This window comes from Aplidium turbinatum, chromosome 1 (assembly GCF_918807975.1).
Source record: "Aplidium turbinatum chromosome 1, kaAplTurb1.1, whole genome shotgun sequence".
NCBI classification, from domain to species: Eukaryota; Metazoa; Chordata; class Ascidiacea; order Aplousobranchia; family Polyclinidae; genus Aplidium; species Aplidium turbinatum.
This window is the reverse complement of record NC_137472.1, coordinates 59,136,706-59,157,703: the sequence shown is the minus strand read 5'-3', so window position 1 is coordinate 59,157,703 and position 20,998 is coordinate 59,136,706. Positions and strand designations below refer to the sequence as shown.

At 38.5% G+C, this 20,998-nt stretch overlaps 1 protein-coding gene across 2 annotated transcripts in view; it reads right to left on the bottom strand.

Annotated features, from left to right (window-relative positions):
• Window positions 1-721: 721 nt before the first annotated feature.
• LOC145775342 (galectin-related protein-like) overlaps window positions 722-20,998 on the bottom strand; it is a 38,487-nt gene continuing 18,210 nt past the window's right edge. For both annotated transcript variants that reach the window (XM_082586632.1, XM_082586623.1), the window contains one exon: window positions 722-1,070. In XM_082586632.1, the coding sequence (XP_082442758.1) occupies window positions 918-1,070 (153 nt within the window). In that variant the 3' untranslated portion in view covers window positions 722-917. The remainder of the gene's footprint in view (window positions 1,071-20,998) is intronic.

Here is a 20,998-nt window from a genome sequence, read left to right as displayed (position 1 = left end):
TGTTTGTTGTTGCTTTTACTTTCATCAGATAAACGTTGCAACTAGTGCTAGAAACCTTTTATTTATTGCCGCTCTACCATTGCTATGGTCTTTTAGCGGCAGGGCTCATTTTTAATTTTGTATCCGGTTTACGATGCCATCACATTATTACCCGACTTAATCTCACTGCGTTATGGCTTTGGTAAGTGTGCAGGGAATTAAGGGACAGCAGTTATCGTCACCAGCGGTGAAATCACATTTTCCTTATTTCAGGCAACCCATACACATCCTTAAAAAAATTTCAATAGGTCTAAGTTTAACAGAAACTTCCAGGTCTTTTAGTAGCATAAAGATTCACAAACCAAATTATTTCGTTAATAAAGCTCCAAATATTTCAAGAATCTGCCAATCAAGTTTTTTTTTTCATCTTAAACTGGATGCTGGTCCAGGTCTCGGTCCATGCGTTTGAGCAATGCACTTAAAGACAGCTCTCAGGGATTTGCTTTACAACACACTTCGAGGACAGCTTTTCATTGATCGGCACCTTGTGGATGAGGTAATTTGCAGTTATTAAAGTTACAATAACAAGCGAAAACCTGCTTCACTTTGTCAACCTGCGGTAGGCGACCGAGTCTGAGTCAAGGGTGTAATTTTTTTTCAAGTAGTGTATGCGAAGCTGTCATGGTCAAGAATTCAGAGGCTTTCCTAGTCCAAGAATAAAGATTCAACCACACCATACCATCTTGTGTTGTTCTAATTCACATAAATAAATTTTTGAAATGTTTTGTTCGTTTCTTTCAGTTTATTTCCTCAAGTCCAGTTAAATGCAATGACTGAGTAAACAAAAGAAAACATTGCAAAAGCCAAGCACTTTAAAACATGTAGCCTAGGCTCAAACTCGATTCCTGTAGCTTTTGCTAATGCATTTGTAAAGCAGCTTAAACGATTAGCAGTTGCTGGTATTTGGCCCCTTCTGACAATTGAAATGTATCGATGTCATCCACGGGTAATCGATGCTTGAAATAAAACTGATGAACTCCATTTGCTTTAAATTCGAAGGATTCTCGGTCTTTTGTCAGAGATATGTCGATCTGAAAATTAAAAAAAATTTATGGTTTAAAAAAATGAATGGTTTTGTAGAATAGCCTAGCTTAAACGCTTAACAGTTTCTGGTACTTGGCCCCTCCTGACAATTCAATTTTATCCATGTCATCTACTGCCTGTGGCGTAGGAGCATATGCTGACGCCCCTGGCTTTCGTTGAAAATGCCGCCCTAAGTAGACTGCAGCACATTTTGAAATAGTTTCATGTTCAAGCAATCTTTTCAATAAAAATAATTGCAAATAATGTGCCGCGTTTCAGAAGTTCTATATTGCTTGAGAAAGAAGCCTCACTGTCTCAGCGTTAAGGCCAAAAATAAAAGACAAAAAATGAACAACAAATGTATTAGGCAAATAAAAGATCAATAGCTGCCTCAAAATTGGACTTTTCGAGCTTTCGCCGAAGCAAAATCAGCGATAATATCTTTAAAATCAAGTTTTTGAACGTAATCTTTTTCTATAGAAAGAATCGATAGAGCTGATAGCCGATCATCACTCATGGTAGAACGTAAATACGGCTTTATCATTTTGAGCTTTGAGAAACTCCTCTCACAGCTCGCAATTGAAACACCAATGGTAAGATAAAGTTTCAGACACAAGCATAAATATGGTGTCGAATCAAGTAGGTGTGATTTAGCTAACCACTGTAAAACATCAAACGCTGTTGCATTACGATCAAACGTTGTTTCACTGCTTCGCACCAGCCTCTTAAACCTGTCAATTTCCACAGCTAACTCCAAAAAGTCCACCTCGTCATCATAAGCGCTTTTAAAAGCGTTGGTGAATCTATTGTGACTTTCAAAAATCCAAACATATCATTCAAGTGGTGTATGCCGGTAAACCTAGTTTCAGCTTCAAGTTTAAATCTGTCCAAAGCTTGAAACATGCATCGTCTTACTTCTACAACAACACTAAGGCCAGCATCTTCTGCGTGTTCGCCAGGCATTCTCTTATTTCTGCGAACTCTCCGATCTTCAACTGAAATATCTAGCTCTGTGCATTTTTTGATCGCTGCATCCACATCCACAATTTTTGATCGTAGCATCCACATCTCTCCGGGCCCCCCTCAGTCCCGGGTACAATGTTCCCCCCTCTCATAGGGCCAAACGTGAGAGACTCGCTAAAACTTTTTCGTGCTAGCGTCAAAAGCCAATAAGAGCCCCTGGCCGCCAAAAGTCTCCTAAGTTACCGGAAGAGTCTTTCCCAAAGACACACCGGTAGTCTACCTCAAATCCTAAATAAACACCTAGCTAAAATTATGATGCCCTAACTAAACTGAATCTGTAGTGCCAGCCAACTCTCAACACTATGTCTGCCTTCCCCATCTAACTACGTTAAAACAACAAAATACACCAGCATCTCAGCTTTACTGCACACGAGGTCTGACCGTCTGACCACAGAAACTACTGCTGAGATAGAGAAAATCGTCGTCGTCGTCTGAGCTTCTGGGGCCGAGGGTCTATCCTTTTACAACCCCAGATTCACGATGTTCCCGCACTACACTGGAAGGCTGCTAGAGAGCAACCAGTCTTTAGTTTCATCATCCATGACGCGCAGACCTTCCACTCCGTTAGGTGGCTTGAAGAAGGTACAGTCATTGATGATGTGATCTGCGGTCTGTTCCTCGGCACCACATTCACAGGAGGAGGAAGAAGCCATTCCCCATTGGTGCATGGTTGAGCGGAAAAGCCCGACGCCCGTACGGAGACGGTTGAGGCGCACCCATGCCTGTCTCTGTAGTGTCAGGCCGATGGGGCGTGTGTCGGCGTCGGGGATGAACGAATGGAGTCTGGTGGTGCTTGACTTCCATTCAGAATTCCATTTATGGTCCGCCCAAGTAGCCGCAGAGATGTCTTGTTCATCAGCTTCGTTGATCAGAAGCCGAGCGGCTGGCACGAATGGGTGTCTTGATTTCAGTCGGCGGGGGTGCCCGTTTGGGAAGGCAGAGATCTTGTGGTGGAGAAGATGGTTAGGCTCCAGTGCCCGTCGACCGAGGGACAGAGTGGCCTCTTCGCGACGAGGCTCAGCAGGTTGGATGCCAGCGAGAATGGGGAGATTGTCCAATGGTGTGGGACGCAGGCATCCGGTCACTGTGCGCAGAGCGCTGTTTATGGCAGTGTCGATTTTGTGGCAGTGAGCACTGCGGCACCAGACAGGTGCACAGTACTCTGCAGAAGAGTAGACAAGGGCTAAGGCGGCTATTCGCAAAGTGTCAGCCCTCGCCCCCCAGCTAGAGCCTGCCAGGCGCTTCAGTAGCGCAGCGCGGGATGTCAGTTTCTTGCGCAGTGACACCAAATGGTGGCGGTATGTGAGCGATCTGTCTAGTGTCACCCCAAGATACCTTGGCTCGGGGAAGAAGGACAGAGGTTTTCCGTTGTTGTGGACATGTAGCTTACGATCAGCTTCCGATTGTGTAGGTGGAAAGCTGCTGCCACAGTTTTGGTTTCGCTGAGTTTCAGTCGCCAGTTCTGGAGATAAGCTGAGATGGTTTGCATGTCCTGGCTCAAGGTATCTTCTAGATTTAGAAAATAAATCGTGATTATAACAACAGATTATGACGTACTAAATGTTACTAAGTAGTGAACAAAAGACGGAGTACAGGCTACAGCTATCCGACATCACTCAAGAAGCAACTCGAGCTTTTTAGCTGTTCTTAAAACTGATGAACTCCATTTGCTCTACATTCGAAAGAGTCTTAGTCTTTTGTCAGAGATATGTCGATCTGAAAATGAATAGAGCTCTGAACAAGACGATCTCTATAACAGGCCAGGATACCGCGCGCCTCCAGTCGGTGCAGTTGCCCCGGGCCCCCCGAGGTGGAAAAAGTGTGATTTTGTGTTATTATTATTTTTCAGTCTTTGAAGTTTCTGCAAAATGCTTCATTTTTCTTTGAAGGTTATTTTTTAGTGACAGGGTGGAGACTGAGCTTGGCGTAAAGGCATTAGCAATCAGTGTTGGTGACTTCCAAGTTATGCTATCGTGTGTAGTGTGCTAAGTTACTTTATTTAACACTTAACAGGTTTCATTGTTTGACTGTTTTGTGTACTGTGATCAACATCACTCAGTGATGTAGAAAGTTTAATTTTTTTTGTATAATTGACACCAATTCCATCCCCGATAAACTAGCCTGCTAAGTTTTCGAAACTAATGTGTGCTTTCTAACCCATGGATGCATTTTTCGTTGATTAATTGGACATGCATGTAGGGCTCCCGTCAGCTGTGTTAGCCTACTATTTAGATTATGTAGAGATTCTTTGGTTTGTTGATTTCATGGTTTTATTCGAGTTATTGTACTGTTTATGATTAATGCTTCACAATGTCATTTGACTAGGGAACAAACTTGGACAACTAGAATTTTTTAGCTTTTTGAAATTGTATTAAAATTAGAGCTATTCACATTTTTACAATTTTGACTAGAGTTAGAATTAAAGCTACCCAAATTTTTACAATTTAAAGTAGAATTTAAACTGGATTAGAATTAGTTTGACCCAGTTATCAAATATTTTTGAATAAAAACGCCAATATGGCAACTTTGGGTCCAAATATCATTCCACCATCACAGCACCAAAACCACTTACGTCATAATATACATCTTATCGTCATAATATATTGTGATGTAGGTTAATTAATTAGTCGAGTTTTTAATGCCTTCGCTGCTTAAAGCGATGGAATAGTCCGTCTTGCACTTTGACCATGCTCATTTTAGGGAGCGTTCAAATATTACGTAGCGCTGTTTTTCCGAATTTTTGACCCCTCCCCTCCCCAATGTGACGCCAACGTAACGTTTTTGTCACCTCTCTCACGTGACGCTTTTTCATTACAAAGCCCGTTTTGCCAGTTTATATCAAAATTATGACGTGGAAATACGTGCTGATAAAATATCTTGGTTTGAATGCACCTAAAGCTTACGTTTGAGACATGAAATTTTAGCTATAATCTTTTTTTTGGAATTAAAACGTTATGTACCTACTGAAAACGCTTGTTTAGTAGCCCACCGTCCAAAATGTTTCGATCCAAACCTTTCATTGTTTGATTGAATCTTTATCCTCGTACTGAGAAAGCTTCTTGAAGAGCTTAATCCTGGCAGTTTCGCATACTTGTAGAGGCTTTGAATCACTGACGCAGGTCCGGTCGCGAATTTTTTTCCCACGAGCTTTCTGTCTCACTGATTCTATAGTCACTCTAAAAGTATTATACCAATGAAATTCTGCAATGATAATAAAATATAAGCTTTCCCTATCCCTACTATTTTTGAAAAGCTCTTGTGCACCGCAAAAATTAATTTAAAGACAAAAGAAAGTTTGACTTCGACGGGAGTCGAACCCTCGTCCTCACGAACACTAGGCAGAGGATGAAACCCTGAACCAACCGTGCCAATGAGAAACTGTTGCATTCACACGGTTTTAATACAAACTTTTACCAAATATGTAAATGAGACAGAAAGTACGTGGGAAAAAAGATTTCACGGCTCGGTCTCCGAGATTGACAGAGTGAAGTTTCCGATTGTTGAAGTCTTGTTGCCAGGGAATTATTCCATTCATTAGATGCCGATGAATGGAGAGCAGTCCTTAACGTGCGTTGCTCAAGCGCACACCCCGAGAGTCGAATCCGCGCCGCTTGATTTTGAAGCTTCTTCGTTCCAGAGTGACGCGCTAACCAACTGAGCTATTGGTTATGTATTGAAAGAAACATCACAAAAGCGCAAAAGAAAGCAAACCGCAAGGAAAGCTAAGCATCTTCGAAGAATGGGGTCATCAATGCTTCAAAAATGTTTCTATATATTGGAAGCTTTGTGATGCAAGAATGCTGCCTTGCAATTTCGCAATGCGAGGTTTTAAGCACTTAGAACCTGTATGGAATTACAGTAGTAGTACCGTAGTTGATACTTGATAGAGATTTTGTTGGTGCTAAATAGGTGCTGTTGGATATGATTTCAGCTTAATTTAGTATCCAAACGACGATACCAGCCAGCACAAATAAACTACCGTACCGTACTCGTAAGCGTTACGTAACGTTTTGCTTGAACCCTCTCCCCCCCGATGTGACGCTAACGTAACGCTTTTCATAACCCCCCCCCCTCGATAGCGTTACGTAATATTTGAACGGCCCCTTGTTGGATTTTCCTTGCATGAGGTTGATAAGAGCGCAGTTTCCTTTCATTAGCTAAAAAACACTGTTGGTCAAACTGGAGTTTTTAGCAAAACCGGAGATTAGATTGGAATTAGAATTAGAGAACAAGTTTTTACCAAATTATATTAGAATTACAAACATTTGGCTCTAATTCATCGAATTAGACTAGAATTATCTAGTTGTCCAAGTCTGTTAGGCTAGGGAACTGTGTTCCGAAAGCTAGTGCAATTCGCTATTACCACAGCGAACTCGCAGCCAGCGTTACCAGATCTGATGTTTTGAGCAAACTGTCTGATGTTTTGATGTTGAAATCTGATGTTTGATTTTTTTTTCTAGGCAGAGTACTTCTATATAGCCTACATGAATACTGTAGGAGTGTAGGTTTGTGTTCTCATTAATGTTACGGTACTGTATTTAGTATAGCATAACTAGCCTTAGGCTTTATGTGTCCACACTCCACAAGCTATTTCTAAGGAACTATTCAGATGTCTAGTTCTAGTTATTCAGAAAGTGCTGGTGAACCAATTATTCAAAAGAAAAAATTGGAATATTCACAGAGTTTTAACGAGCGCTGGCTCGAAAATGAAGAACTACAGCCACAGCAGTAGTTGAGAGAATTTTTAGTGCTGTAAAGTGTAAATGCAGTAAAGACGCCATCAAGAAATCGACTCGCCATTAGCACTTTGAAAGGACAACTCCTTGCACATCAGTTAATTTCATGATCCAATGGAGGGTGCACAAAGTGGAAGCCCTCAACAAGTTTAATTCAGGATATGGAAACTGGAGGACCATATCGACGATAACGAAGAAATGCACAACCACTTTGTATTATTCTGCAGTAACAGCATTACGAATACTTGATGTTTAAATGCACAGTTTACGCAAAATTCACCGCTTGTGTTTGTGCATTTTATTCATACAGGTATGCTGTTAGGTTAGGACTAGGTAAGAGAAACTTTTAGATTATTATTGAAATCAATAAGATTTTGAGTCTGATGTTAGTTTGGAACTTTTTGGAAAAAATCTCATGTTTTGGAGACTCGAGTCAATGGGAACACTGCTCGCAGCATCAGGCTAAAACAGGTAGGGGTTCCGAGAGGGGGGAAGTCGAGCCACTTTCCCCCCTAGCATAACATTGTAAAGGAAAAACGAGTAGTTTTTCGTTTTGTCGCTTTTGAGGGGGCCCATTTTTACTACCAAAATAAAAATTTATTAACATAAAAATAATGAAATGTATAGTTACTGGGTTCTAACATTATCTAATAAAATTAAAATTTTAAACTGCTTCAACACGTGCAATCTGAGCCAAAGCAGCACTAGTTTTCAAGTTAGAACAACATAACACTTTCAGTGATACAGAGATCAGCAGGCTTAACAGCATCAGTTTTTGCTTGACCAACTGTACCTTGACATAAAAAACTGCGCTTGCCAGGCATATGATAATTGGATCCAGCATATTTGGAAAAGTGTCCAAGCAAGATTGAAGGAAGAAAACCCTTCTTGCCTATTTTCTGCTTATGGGTGTCATTGCTTAAATGCACTAGATTTGGAGTTCATGGCGAGCAGTGTTGTCCAAATATTATATCATTTTTAAGTAGCCTAATTGATAGACGAAGCTTATATGTCATTTTCAATTGCAGCCACGACAGATAGGAATATCTAAAGAAAGCTATCCCATTTCCAAGCAGCATTGAGCAGATTCAAACTTGTGCTTCTCTGCATTATGCAGATTAGCCTACAGTCCAAAGCGAGATCCACTCTACTAACCTATTCATGCAAGATAAAGAACTGTTCAATGTTTTTCCGCTCCAGAGGCTCACACGCCGACGGCGAATGGATAATAAGCTGATGAATTTATTGAAGTTAAAGAAAGATGTAATCAAAGTTACAGTAAGCTAGAAGAGTAGGCTACTCGCAAGCTTAAGTTGTTAGGCTACAGTAACTATGAATTTAAAAAAAATGTTTTTCTGGGGACGGAACGCTCCAACAACTCCGCTTCACCACCTCAATCATACAAACGAAATTTAATCTACTGTACGCTATGTTGCAAAGTATTCGCTAGCTGTTGGTAGTTTGTTAACAAATGTATCAACAGACTCAAAGATATTATCGATAAGTTTGAAGTCCTATGGAAATATCATCGTAGGCTATGTCTCATTTGTAGTTGCGCTCATGTGGAACAACTTTAAACAAGTTGTAGGCTACAGTAATGACATTTTGTACGAATTGATAGGCTACTTTTGAAGAAAGCTACCCAGCGAACTTGAGCTGCAAACCGGAATATATCACCCCATGATATCTACTCTAGGAAATCATAGATTGCGACTTTCGAAACACTTTTCCAAATATTTTTGTTGCTTTGAAAATTTGTTACGTAAACCAGTAGGCTATCTCTAACGGTTGCGAGTTGAAAACTTGGTTTTAGCACACTGAAATTTGTAAGAATTGTTTATGCTCTACATTGACTCAATACCGAGTTTATGCATGTTGTGCATCAAATTAGACCTTGCAAAATCTTTATTATTTAATGCTGTCAATCTGTGACCCGTAACTTTGAAAAGGTTCGGAATGGATTGAATGCTTTGTTGAGCTATTTTCATTGCCTGCATTGTGTGTTTACCAATTTTCTTCATCTACTGTAGGCCATATAGGCCTACTAAAATTACCAGTTACAACAATTTCCATTCACAACATGACTGGAACCAACGCAGACTTGTCAAGGGAGGAGACGTTATCACTTATCACCGACCTAAAAGAGGATCTTCCAGGATTCCACTCAACAAACAGACAAGAATTCATCAGCAAACGTGCCCGCACTGCCTAAACATCAGGGAGTTCACACAAACTACCGCATTCTTTGGATAGGGTGCATTTTTCTTGGAAGTGTCTTTATTTGGAGCCGAAGAATTGTTTTGGTACGGGGCCTAAATTCTCCTTTCAATGGCCCTGGCCAAAGGTAACATGCATGAAATGGGCATTTACAAACCATATAACTTTACTGCAAATTTTTCTAGAGAAAATATCGGCAATTTTGCTACAAGTGTAGTCGAGTGATTTTTGTTGATTTCGTACCTATTGAAAGTAGTTTCTTTTCATTATGCTGTACGTTGTTTAAAATCGAAACTTTAAAGGAAGTCAATTTTACGCTGAGCAAAGTAGGCTAGTCCAGTTCAGCTTAAGACACATGATGCAACGCATAATACAAATTCGTTACTTGTATTTTTTCTGAAAAAAAAATTTTTTGGGGCCCATGTTTCGTATTGTTTCCCGACCAGTCATGATTTCTCTCGGAGGCCCTGAAAACAGGTCGTAATTACATTGCGAAGTAAGCAACGATCATGCTGTTGAAAGCGAAACTCTATCTATTGCATAATACGACTTAATTTGCCTTGTATGATCTCAAATTCATTTCAGTGCAGTACTGGATTATTGCTAGCCTACTTGCTAAGCGTAGTAGCCTACACAGTTTATGAAGTGTTGATGTAGCAATGGTTTTTCGCGTCGTTGGCGCGAAAAAATATTTTTGCACGGGGTAGGAGGCCCTAAAAGTTCCCTGGGCCCCCCATCAGTTAAATATGCCCCTGGGTTCAAAGCGAGGTTTTCAGCTGTTACGAAAAGTGCTTTTGATTTTTGCGAGTGCGTTATAATTGTTCAGACAGCTAAATATGCTGAATAACAATAAATTTAAACTAGGCACTGCAGTTTCTTCAGAGAATTAGCCTAAAGGTTTTTATGTGTGAAACTACCGTAGATTAGGCTGGCAGTTAAGCTGCAAAGCTCACCAGCCAGCAGGCTAGCGTGTTAGATATGTGTAGCTAGTAGGCTAACATGAACTAATATTGAAACCAAGGTAATTAGTCTAACCGAGTCGTTCATATCAAGCATTGTTGTGGGTTTGACACCTGTCAGAAGATACTTCATTTTCTTGATAGTCTAAATTGTGTGCCTTTGGAAGTAACATATGTTTCTGTACACCTGTGGTCTAGAGGGTGGCCGGTCGATTGGTCGACAGACATTTGGTCGACAGTCATTTGGTCGACAGACATTTGGTCGACAGGACGTTTGGTCGACAGACATTTGGTCGACAAGACATTTGGTCGACAGGACATTTGGTCGACAAGACATTTGGTCGACAGGACATTTGGGTTAGAGTTAAGGTTAGGTTAGGGTTAGTTAACCCTAACCCTACAATGAATCGTTCTGTCGACCAAATGTCTTGTCGACCAAAAGTCTTGTCGACCAAATGTCCTGTCGACCAAATGTCTGTCGACCAAACGTCCTGTCGACCAAATATCTGTCGACCAAATGTCCTGTCGACCAAATGTCTTGTCGATCAAATGTCTGTCGACCAAACGTCCTGTCGACCAAATGTCTGTCGATCAAATGTCTGTCGACCAATTGACCGGGTACCGGTCTAGAGACACTGTTTGCCCTAATGTGATAAGTGATAATGGGCAGAAAGTATTGTGTTACTGGATGCAGATCTGGTTACGATGGAAATGAACAAATTTCAATGTATCGCTTACCCAAGGTTGGTAAAGAGAGAGAGAGCGCTGGTGGAAGTCAATACCATGAGATAACATGCCAAAAAGCAAAGATACTGTACCGTAGTGTGTGAGAAGCACTGGCCCACAAATTGTGAAAAAGTATTGTACTACGTTAAATTAAGGCCAGCTTAGTTCTGATAATGTTAGTATAAAAACGGTTACTCAGAAGGCTACAAGTAGTAAAAGAAGCTTTTTTTGCTGTTTGCTGATGAAGTAGACCAGTATCACAGAACAGACACAATTACTAGTGTTGATGCAGATACACTAATAAAAAAGCTAGGTGCTACGTCATTTTAATCTGCAGTAATTTTCATTTGTTGAGGAAACAAGCATTGCAAATTGAGAAAGTAAGCAAAACTCTTCATCCCTTCGTTAAAATAATTGATAAAACTACCATTCAACGTTTTATAAGCAGAGAAAACGTTTTCTAAAACCGTTAAAAATTTCATGATTAGATCACCGCTACAATGCGTGATGGAAATCTACAGGAAAATCTGCATCAGGCATTGCAGAGTGCAAAAAAATATAAAACTATAGTGCCTATAAAACGTTGAATGGTAGTTTTATCAAGTATTTCTGAAAACGTCCTTGGTTTCGTATTATCATTAGAATAAGGTGTAAGTTAATTGAATAAGGCCTTTCTGGAGTAAGTGTTGACTTAATCTTGTTTAACTGTGCATCGTTTTCAATTGTAATTTTTTTGGCTCGTAGTAGCATGGGAGAACTAGTTGTTTCCTCCATTCTTTGGTATTTGCATCAGAGAATGAAAACTTTAACTATTGATATGCTGGTCAAACTAGTCGTGCAGCATTATCCCCAAGAGGAAATAGAAGCTGCAAAAGAACTGCTTTTCCCTCATTCCCTGACAATGTTCGGCTAAAACACTTGAGGAAAAAAATGAGAAAGGGTTAGGATAAAGCTGACAACACTGTAAAAGACATTGTGGAAGTACTATTTGAAATGGCAGTTGCATAAGATGACTTCATTGCCCAACCTTTGTGACTGCACCAACCAATTTTCTTTCTCTGGATATTTGCAATGTAGATGCTGCCTCAATGAGCAATGATATTGCTTTACTGCAGCATGATGTTGCCTTACTCAAAAAGGATAATACCTCATTAGAAGATGTCATCTCCTTGAAAGAGATAAAAACTCTTTTCAAAAGTAACAGTGTTGTTTGTGGTAAACCAGCTTTACCCAGCTTACAGCCAAATGCTGCAAGTACAGTAGACTTACCTAGTCCTGAAAGTACTCAAGGTACTGTATAGTTCAATCTTTTGCTTTTGTAGCCGCTGCCAAAACAAAACCTCAGGCTTTGAAACCTCTATCCACCTCAACAAAACTAAATATTGTTGCTAAAGACAAGTGGAAAGAAGTCATAAAACAACAGAGAAGGCCTAAATTAGGTAAACTGGAAACATGCCCCAATCAAAACAGTTGCCAATCATAATAAACCGGGAGAAGTATTTATTTCTCGACTTCATCCTGACATTTCGTCAGAGCAAATTGAGTCATTTGTGAAATGCCAATTTCCAAAAGCAAGCAAAGTTATCTGTGTCAAACTTGCAACTAAATTCCCAAGCTATGTCTGTTTCAGAGTTTCCTTGAGTGGCATAGCTTTTAGGGATTCATTGAACTTAGACAAGTGGCCAAAACTACCTTCGTAAAAAGATTTGTTTCAAACCCTGTAAAGAAAAGATAGCCACCACAACTCTAGCACAACAATGTTTGTCTTCATTTCTAAAAATAAAGGAAATGACAGATTTTGCTGTCTGGGTTGTTACTCCCATGTCATCAGCAAACATGCCCATTCACACTGTATTCTTTTTGACGTTACATCAATGTAAACTTATGGCAGTGGACTGTTAACTAAATTGCGTTTTTCTTTGTATTCGTCTTGTTCAACTGTATTTCTTGAATTTTGAACCAGTATATTGTTGGAAATCGTGGCAGAACACCAGTTTAAGATTTAGGCTTGCAGCTTTTGATTTTAATATTATGTAACCATTTATTTAAAATAGAACTTTATGCGTGTTGATAATATCGGAGTTTGCTTGATTTGTTCGTTTTACGCATTTTCCTAATTTTCTTTCCTTTTTACACGTGCTGGCTGAAGATGCTATTACTATAGCGAAATCGATTCTTATTAAATTACACTAAGAGGTTAGGTTGTTGTGCAAATGCCAGCATTTGATCAACGCAAAATAGCAGTACCAATTTAAAAAAGTCATTGGGTATGTTAATCTCCCCCAAAACTTTTGTCTTTCACGTGCTCCTCTGCTACATCTAGGTAAGTCTGAAATTGTGTTCACAGACTCTGTAAAATACCTGGGTGTATTTATTGAGAGTTCTCTCTCAGATGAAAATGATATTTCAAGGCAGGTACGCTCTCAGTACTGTTGTGCAAACAATGCAAAATCTCATTTTGCTCACCCGCTGTAAAACACATTGTATTTCGCTTTTATTGTATGTCGTATTACGCATCCCAGTTGTAGAACAAGTTTAGATCTTCCAGTATAAAACGATTACGTGTTGCTTACAATGATTCTTTCAGAATATTGCACAATTTGCCTCGTTATGTCAGTGTCCGTGAACATAATTAATAAATAATATAACAACGTTTGATGCTTTTTTGAGGAAAAACACGTTTTCGTTTATCAACCGTTGCATTCACTCCTCAAATCGCTTTATATCAGACCTGATGTCATCTGATTGTTTTTGTCATTCTCATACTTTCAATTCTTCTAACGCTCATTTTGTATGTAAATTTGTAACAGTAGATATTTAGTGAGCTCTTAAACTGACGACATCCAAAATGGGTCTCTGTGACCTTTGTGCATTTGCAGTTTGTGTATTATTTCGTTGTTTTGTTTTGGATATGGACAGCTTTGCCTGACGCTAATAAATAATAATAATTATAATACTTAGCCAAAAATAGAACTGTTGAAATGAACAAGTGGTCAGTTATAGACGAAGCAATTAATTATATTTCTAAAGCAGACAAGTCTTTTTTCGTTTATGTTTTTTTGACGGTCCAGACTTTTTATTAAAAATGATACCAGTTCATCGTTTAACAGCAGACTTTCAATATGATCAAATCATCATTATTATCGATTAATTTGAGCAGTTTGGTTTTCGCATTGTTGCTATAATCTGTGATGGAAACCAAGTCAATTGTTTTTTTTTTTCGAACATTTTGAAACAATTTCAAACAAACCTTGGTTGACAAAGCACAATTTTTTTCTGTTTGATTATGTCCACTTGCGGAAATGCATAAGAAATAATTGGTTTTCTGAAAAGTGTGGTGAGATTGTATATCAAGATGAAAATGATCAACAACAAATTGCTTGCTGGCCTGACTTAAAGCATTTACTTCAATTAAAGCAGACAACTTTGTGCCTCCTAAACCTATGAGCGTAAAAATGTTAAGACATGCTGCTTACGTGCATTTGTGATGAAACAGTCAATGCATTGCGAACTCACTCAGCCCTTGACTCTATTGATATATATATACTGTAGGAACAGTTAAGTTCATAAAAATGTTTCTTTAGTTTTGGAAGATTGAGCAGTTAACTTCCAAAAAAAGGTTGAAAAGCAAAGGGTTAAGTTAGCAAACTGTCTGTATGCATATGGACATAAAATTTATAGATTGGTAAATATGTAGGATTTAATTAATTTTAAATAGTTTTGTTAATTTTTTATCGGTTTGGTTGCAGCCATGTTTTTTTCGTAAAGCTGTTTGCTTGCAGGAATAGAGTTTTCACTATTGATTCTGGTGGATAGGTTTATTGGTTCGATTCCAGGTCTTTCCGAATACTGTATTTCATTCTTATGGGGAGTAGATCTTTCGAGTTTCATAACTTGTCATTGATTGGTGGGATCTTTTGATGGTTTATTGGTATATGAGATTTCACTTGGTCAAAACGACGTAACTTTAGACTTATCATGTACAAATAACATTTACGATTTTGTTTTATGATGCTTATTACAACTAAACCACTCTATGATAATAACATGACGATACAATTCAATACATAACCACTAGATTTAGACAAATAACCTACTGCTTTAGTATTGTTTAGTTTAGATCTGTGTAGCTTTTCAGGTTCGTAATTTAGCTAAGCATTTGTTTGATAAAGATCATTGAAACAGTGGTGTTCGGTAATCATTGATAGTAATTTTGATAAATATAACTGACCTGGAAATTTGTTGGTATAATGTCACTTAAACCTTATAAGAATAATAGCTTTTTCAAAACAACTTTACTCTAAGTTTGTTATTGTTTGTGTGTACGAATAAATTTTACATATTGAAGCGTTTAGAACGAAAAGTGACTAAGTCACAAAATACTACTGAGGAGATATTGACATGTACAGTTTTCAATTGCATTGTAAAATCAAGATTTAAAAGATTTTTTTCTTTTTACCATATGTCAGTGTCTACAACCCCAACCTAGTTCTGATTGTACTATTAATTGATTTTTTAGTTGAACTTGTCAAAAAATATTGATAATATTCTTTTTTGGACTTATGCACTTTTCTTCAAAATTGCTGGACTTAGGCACTTTTAGACACAAATGATGGACTTAAGCACTTTTAAGTGTTCTATAGGCCTAACAGAATTTGCCATCTCTTACTCCAGATACTACTGTAAAGTAAGCTATTTAAATATATTTCTTCAAACCTCGTACTAATATGACATTGGAATAATCTGCAAAGAATTATTTTGGGTTAGAAATATCTTGAAAAAATTAGCCTGGTAACACATAATAACTGTTATTGGTAATTAATGGGGTAAAAAACAGGTAAAGTACAGAGACTTCCCCACCTTCATTGGCAATGTACAGTAGAATAATAATTGGGTTAGGCCTACTAAACTACATAATAATAATTGGGTACACTCTCAAAACCTTCTTCCCTTCATTAGTAGTGTAGTATAGAAGTAAAGAAGACTGGTAGATAAGCTAGGACCTTTACAGAATAAGTTATAAAAATAATAGTCCAATCCAATAGGCTACTTAATCTTAGGTTAAGTGTACTTCATTTCGTTATCTGCTGGCACCAACACTCCATCGAATAGCCTAATCATGTCCCACGAATATTGAAGTCTGCACTGCTAAACTTCTTGCAAACTGGACCTGTGGACTGCTGAATTTGATTCGAAACCAGTAGGCCTATAAATACTACCGGTAAGCTATTTGATCACTTGTTTGCAAAATATCTACAATTAAAAGCTGATAAAAACACTACCGTTTTTAACACTACCAATGATCCTAATCCTTCACCTACCCTACCTAAACCAGAGGCAGTGTCCCAGTCTAAATAACCTGTAACCAGATAATGACTTTATATCCTCTAAAATGGAACCCGATCAAAAAGCAAAATAAAAATCATGTCACGTGGTTAAATGACTCGACACTATTGGTCAGAACGGACTTAGTTACTTTTAGAAGAAAAAATTACCTTTCCACTCAAAACCTGTATTCAAAAATGATGGCTTAGCAACCTTTATACCAAAATATTTTTGTGTCTGGTGACAAAGGACAATCAAAGCAATACGTTTTTGTACTTAACTCAATTCGAGTGAAAATGTGACTTAGTCACTTTTCGTTCTAAACGCTTCATATTTATTTTAGATGATGCTAATACCAGCTAAACAATCAACATTCCCTTTATGCAATGAGAACACCCAAATGAAAAGCTATAGAACAAATTGTTGCAACATATCTATCTACAATCTGACAACTAGAAAAAATCAACAATCCTGACGCAATCTACATTACAAATTGTTACCTAAACTTAAGACAAGCATGAAGAAATACAAACTCTAGCAGAATGCTGTAATATACTAATCTGATGATCTAGTATGATATTTCTTATGACAAGTTTAACAAGCACAGTTGTCAGCTCATGTCTATTATTAGGAATTCCAGTACAGTCACGGTTCAGCGCTTACGACAAAAAACAATGTTTCCCACTTGAAATGTAACAACACATTGTCACAATATCACATACCCCTTTTTAAGAAAGATTTACCCATGAAAAACACAGCACACATATTTACATCACTCTGCGGGAAAGTCATCAATCTAAGCCCATAATGACTGATCACATGTAACAAAATTCTATCTTCCCGCAGGACACAAAATACACAGTTATGACATTTCATAATCCTTGAATTTATCAGGGATTTTACGAGATCTGCTAGATCTTCTCAACTGAGTATCAGGCATTTGTTCTCGGTCCTCAGGGGGACAGTACTCAGTTTCATCTATGTCGTGTAAGTTAATTGTTTCAGAAATAGGTTTGGTTTGAACAGGTAGTGATACATTAATAAACCTTTTTCGCAAATGCATTCTATTGCGCCTGATAATAATCAAGCTTGATTCAAGTTTGATTAGATACCTGCGAGCATCATAATAGCACTCCAAGATTATACTGTATCTGTCCCAACGTTTAGTGATATTATTCTGTATACATACGGGATCACCAACTTTTAGTGGTTTTAATTGTTTCCCACTTTTGTTGTAATAGTCTTCTAGTCTCTCTTTTCTTTTGGCAGCCTCACGATCGACACGGAGCTTTTCATCGTGCCAACTTCTTTGTAACGCACTTTTGTGGCAGGGAATCAAATCTTGCACTGAGTGATTATATAGCATAATTGATGAAGATAAACCAGTGGATTTATGTGGAGTATTTTTCCATTGCAGCATGCCTTTCACCCATTCATCATTCATTCGCAGTGATTGTCCTTTTCCCTTCCAGCATTTACGAAGCAAGCCCTTAGCCCGTTCACAGCAGATTCAGCAACAGAGTTTCGTTGTGGGTATCATGGTGATGACGGAGACCACTTCACGCCCCACCGCGAAAAGAAATTTTGTAACTCAGCTGAGCCAAACGGTGGTCCTCCATTGCTCCAAAAGTAGTCACACACAGCTGTGTTGACGAACCATTCACGGAGGAAACCGATAACACAATTAGCATCTGGATGTTTAACTAGCCCTTTAACATCAAAATATCCTGAATACCAGTCAACAATAACTAAGAATTTGTCACCATGTAAATCAAACCAATCAGCAGAGATAAATTCAAAAAGCTGACTTGGTGATGGAAGGTGCCTCAGCGGTTGCTTAGCATGACTGGGGCGGTCATTCTCACACTGCTTGCAACTACGGCAAGTGTTTTCAATATCATTGTCAATATTAGGCCAATATACAACAAGTCGTGCTCGAGCTTTTGAGCCTTGAATACCTCTATGGCCAGCATGCAATTCAAAAAGCACAGACTCACGCAACTTTTGCGGGATTAACTATCCTGTGCCCTTCAGTATAAAGTCATCGTCACTAAGCAGTAGTTCATTTCGAACATTCCAGTAAAGATGCAACTTCTCGGGTAAGTTGAACTTCTGTTGAGGAAATCCTTGAACAATTTGATTTTTTAACAGCTGATATTCAAGGTCATTTTTTGCTTCATCACGAACTCGCTCAAGGCGAAAAGAGCATTCAGCTTCTTGAGCTTTTGCAATTCTCATAGTGTTCATGTTAAACTGTTGCAGGTCTTGATCGATTTGGTCACTCTTGTCAGGTTGGTCTACAGGGTGCCGGGAAAAACTGTCAGCAACTTTATTCTGTGAGCCTGGTATATGCTCTACAACGAAGTTAAAGTCCATCAGTTTTATCAGAAATCTCAAAATCCTGGTGTTGTCTACTTCATCAAGGCGACGTTTATTACAAATAGTGACCAACGGTCGATGATCGGTAAAAATTGTAAACATTGTGCCTGCCAGAAAAATTTTACACTTTTTTGTCGCATAGACAATGGTTTGCAGTTCTAGTTCAATCGGAGCATATCGTGTTTCAGCTGGTTGCAAAGTTCTCGAACCAGTCTGAATGGTCTTCTTCCAGGATTTATCTGATTGCTCCTGTTTTAAATAAAATCCGAGACCATTTTTTACGCTAGCATCAGTAAACGATTGTAATGGTGCACCTGGTCTATAATAACCAATGGTTTTCTCACTTGCCAAAATTTGTTTAGCCTCTTTAAATGCTTGGACATGAAATTCGTCCATTTTGAAAGGTTTATCTGATTTTTTTCAACAATGGACGAAGAGGTTGCATGGCTTTTGCTAAGTCACGATTAAAGAGTGCCAGTTGATTAGCCATACCTTGAAGTGATTGCAAATCTGTCAAGCATTGTGGTTGTTTGAAATTAGAAATTGCTTTGAAAATTTTGTCCTGCATCTTATAACCATACTCATAAAGCACAATACCAGCAAATTTTACTTCATTTTGAGCAAAAGCAAATTTGTCTTTATTCAGACGAGTACCACTTTCTCTACACTTATGCTGAAATTTTTTGACATAATTAACATGCTCAATTAAGTCATTCGAAGAATATACAACATTCTCATCTACTACCTTGTGACTGTTGGTCAATCCATACAGCTCCTCAGTCATTCTACGATTGTAGTGTTCGCTGATTGAGTTTATCCCAAAAGGTGCTCTTTCGTAACGATACCGACCAAAACGTGTAATAAAGGTTGTAAGAGGCGTGCTTTCTTCAGCCAATTGAATTTGATGATAGCCTTTCCATGCGTCAAATGTGGAGAAAGTTTTGGCTTGATCAGCTTTGATGCTTTGTGCTACTTTCAGCACACTCGGCGTAGTGTAGTGTTCACGTAAACAATACTTGTTTAAATGGCGAAAATCGACACAGAGACGTTCCTTCCCATTAAATTGTCCATTTTGATTTTTCTTTGGCTGGATGACAATTGGATTCACCCATTCTGTCGGGGTGGTCACTGGTGTGATGATGCCTTCCTTCAGCAACTCATTAAGTTCCTCTTGTAGTGCATTTTCGTATGTCACCGGAATTCTTCTGGCTTTTGTAACACAAGGAACTAACTGCTCCTTCTACCAGTGAAATCTTAAACTTCTCCCCTTTCATTGGTGGTTGGCTTTCAAACACGTTCCTAAATTCGGAGAGCAACTGCTGTTTCGTTTGCTCAACACTGTCATTTACAGTGGTATTTACACCAAATGGTACATCATTTAAAACCACACTACCAAAACCATAAGGAACAACAACATTCGATTGAATTTGTAGCTCCGGATTTCGATCAGCTTGTGTTGTGATGTTGACAATACCCAGGGATTTTGACACATCAATTGCAAGCAATGGTGTTTTGCCACTTTCAAACACAACCAATTTGGATTCAATTTCTTTCTGTCCAAATTTAAATGTGGCTTCAACAAAACCCAAGGATGACATAGTTTCTCCAGTTGCAGTTGGCTGTTGCAGTATTGCACATGTCTCTGGTAGGTTTAGTTAGGCTTTTTTTTGTCAAGCCTAAATCCAGCAAGCGGTTTGGTCCGATCACTGTCCCGTCAAAACCAGTGTCAATAATAAATTCTTTTTCATGGTTACCCCCTGCTGCAGCGTAAACAACAACACGTACAGTTTCAGTTTTAGTAGCAATACGAGAGACCACAGCTCCTGATTGTTTATGCTGTTTTTCTTTGCAAAGCACATACGTTCAAAATGGCCAACTTTGCCACAAAAATTACCCTTTTTATCCCCAGCGGAACATTTAGGGCCATGATGCCCTCCACATTTTTTACATTCTTTAACCTTAGGTATTGCCTTTTGATAAGGTAGGTTTTTCAATGGCTTTTGAAAACGATTTACTGACCTTTCAGTTGAAAAGGTTTCTTCAGTCTTTTGGACAGCTTCAAATGCTTCCATAAGTTAGATTGCTTTTGCCAAAGTTAAATCAGAACCAGCTTCATATAATTTTTTCTTTGCATCTGGACTATGTATATGAAACACTATCTTATACAGCAAAAATTCATCAATGATAATTTGTTTGTCATCATCACAGACTTTTGAATCAAATTTGCAAAGTGCAGCCAAACTTACAATTTCAGCATAAAATTGCTTGAATGATTGATTGGGTCGTTGCTTGCACTCTTCGAAGGCATGCCTGCAAATCCAAATTCCATCTGATATAGCCTACCAACAACATCGGATAATGATTTTAAGATCTCTTTCAGATTCTCCCTTTTATCATTAGATAACTGCAATCTTAACGCAGATATCCTAACAAATGAAGATGATGTCACCGAGGCTTCTAAAGCAGCCCATTTAGTTTCCCAACTCAAGGTTGTCTCTTCAAAACCTCCCTCTCTGATAAAATTTTCAAATTGTCTTTTCCATGTCAAGAATGCTTCTCCCATGTGGACAG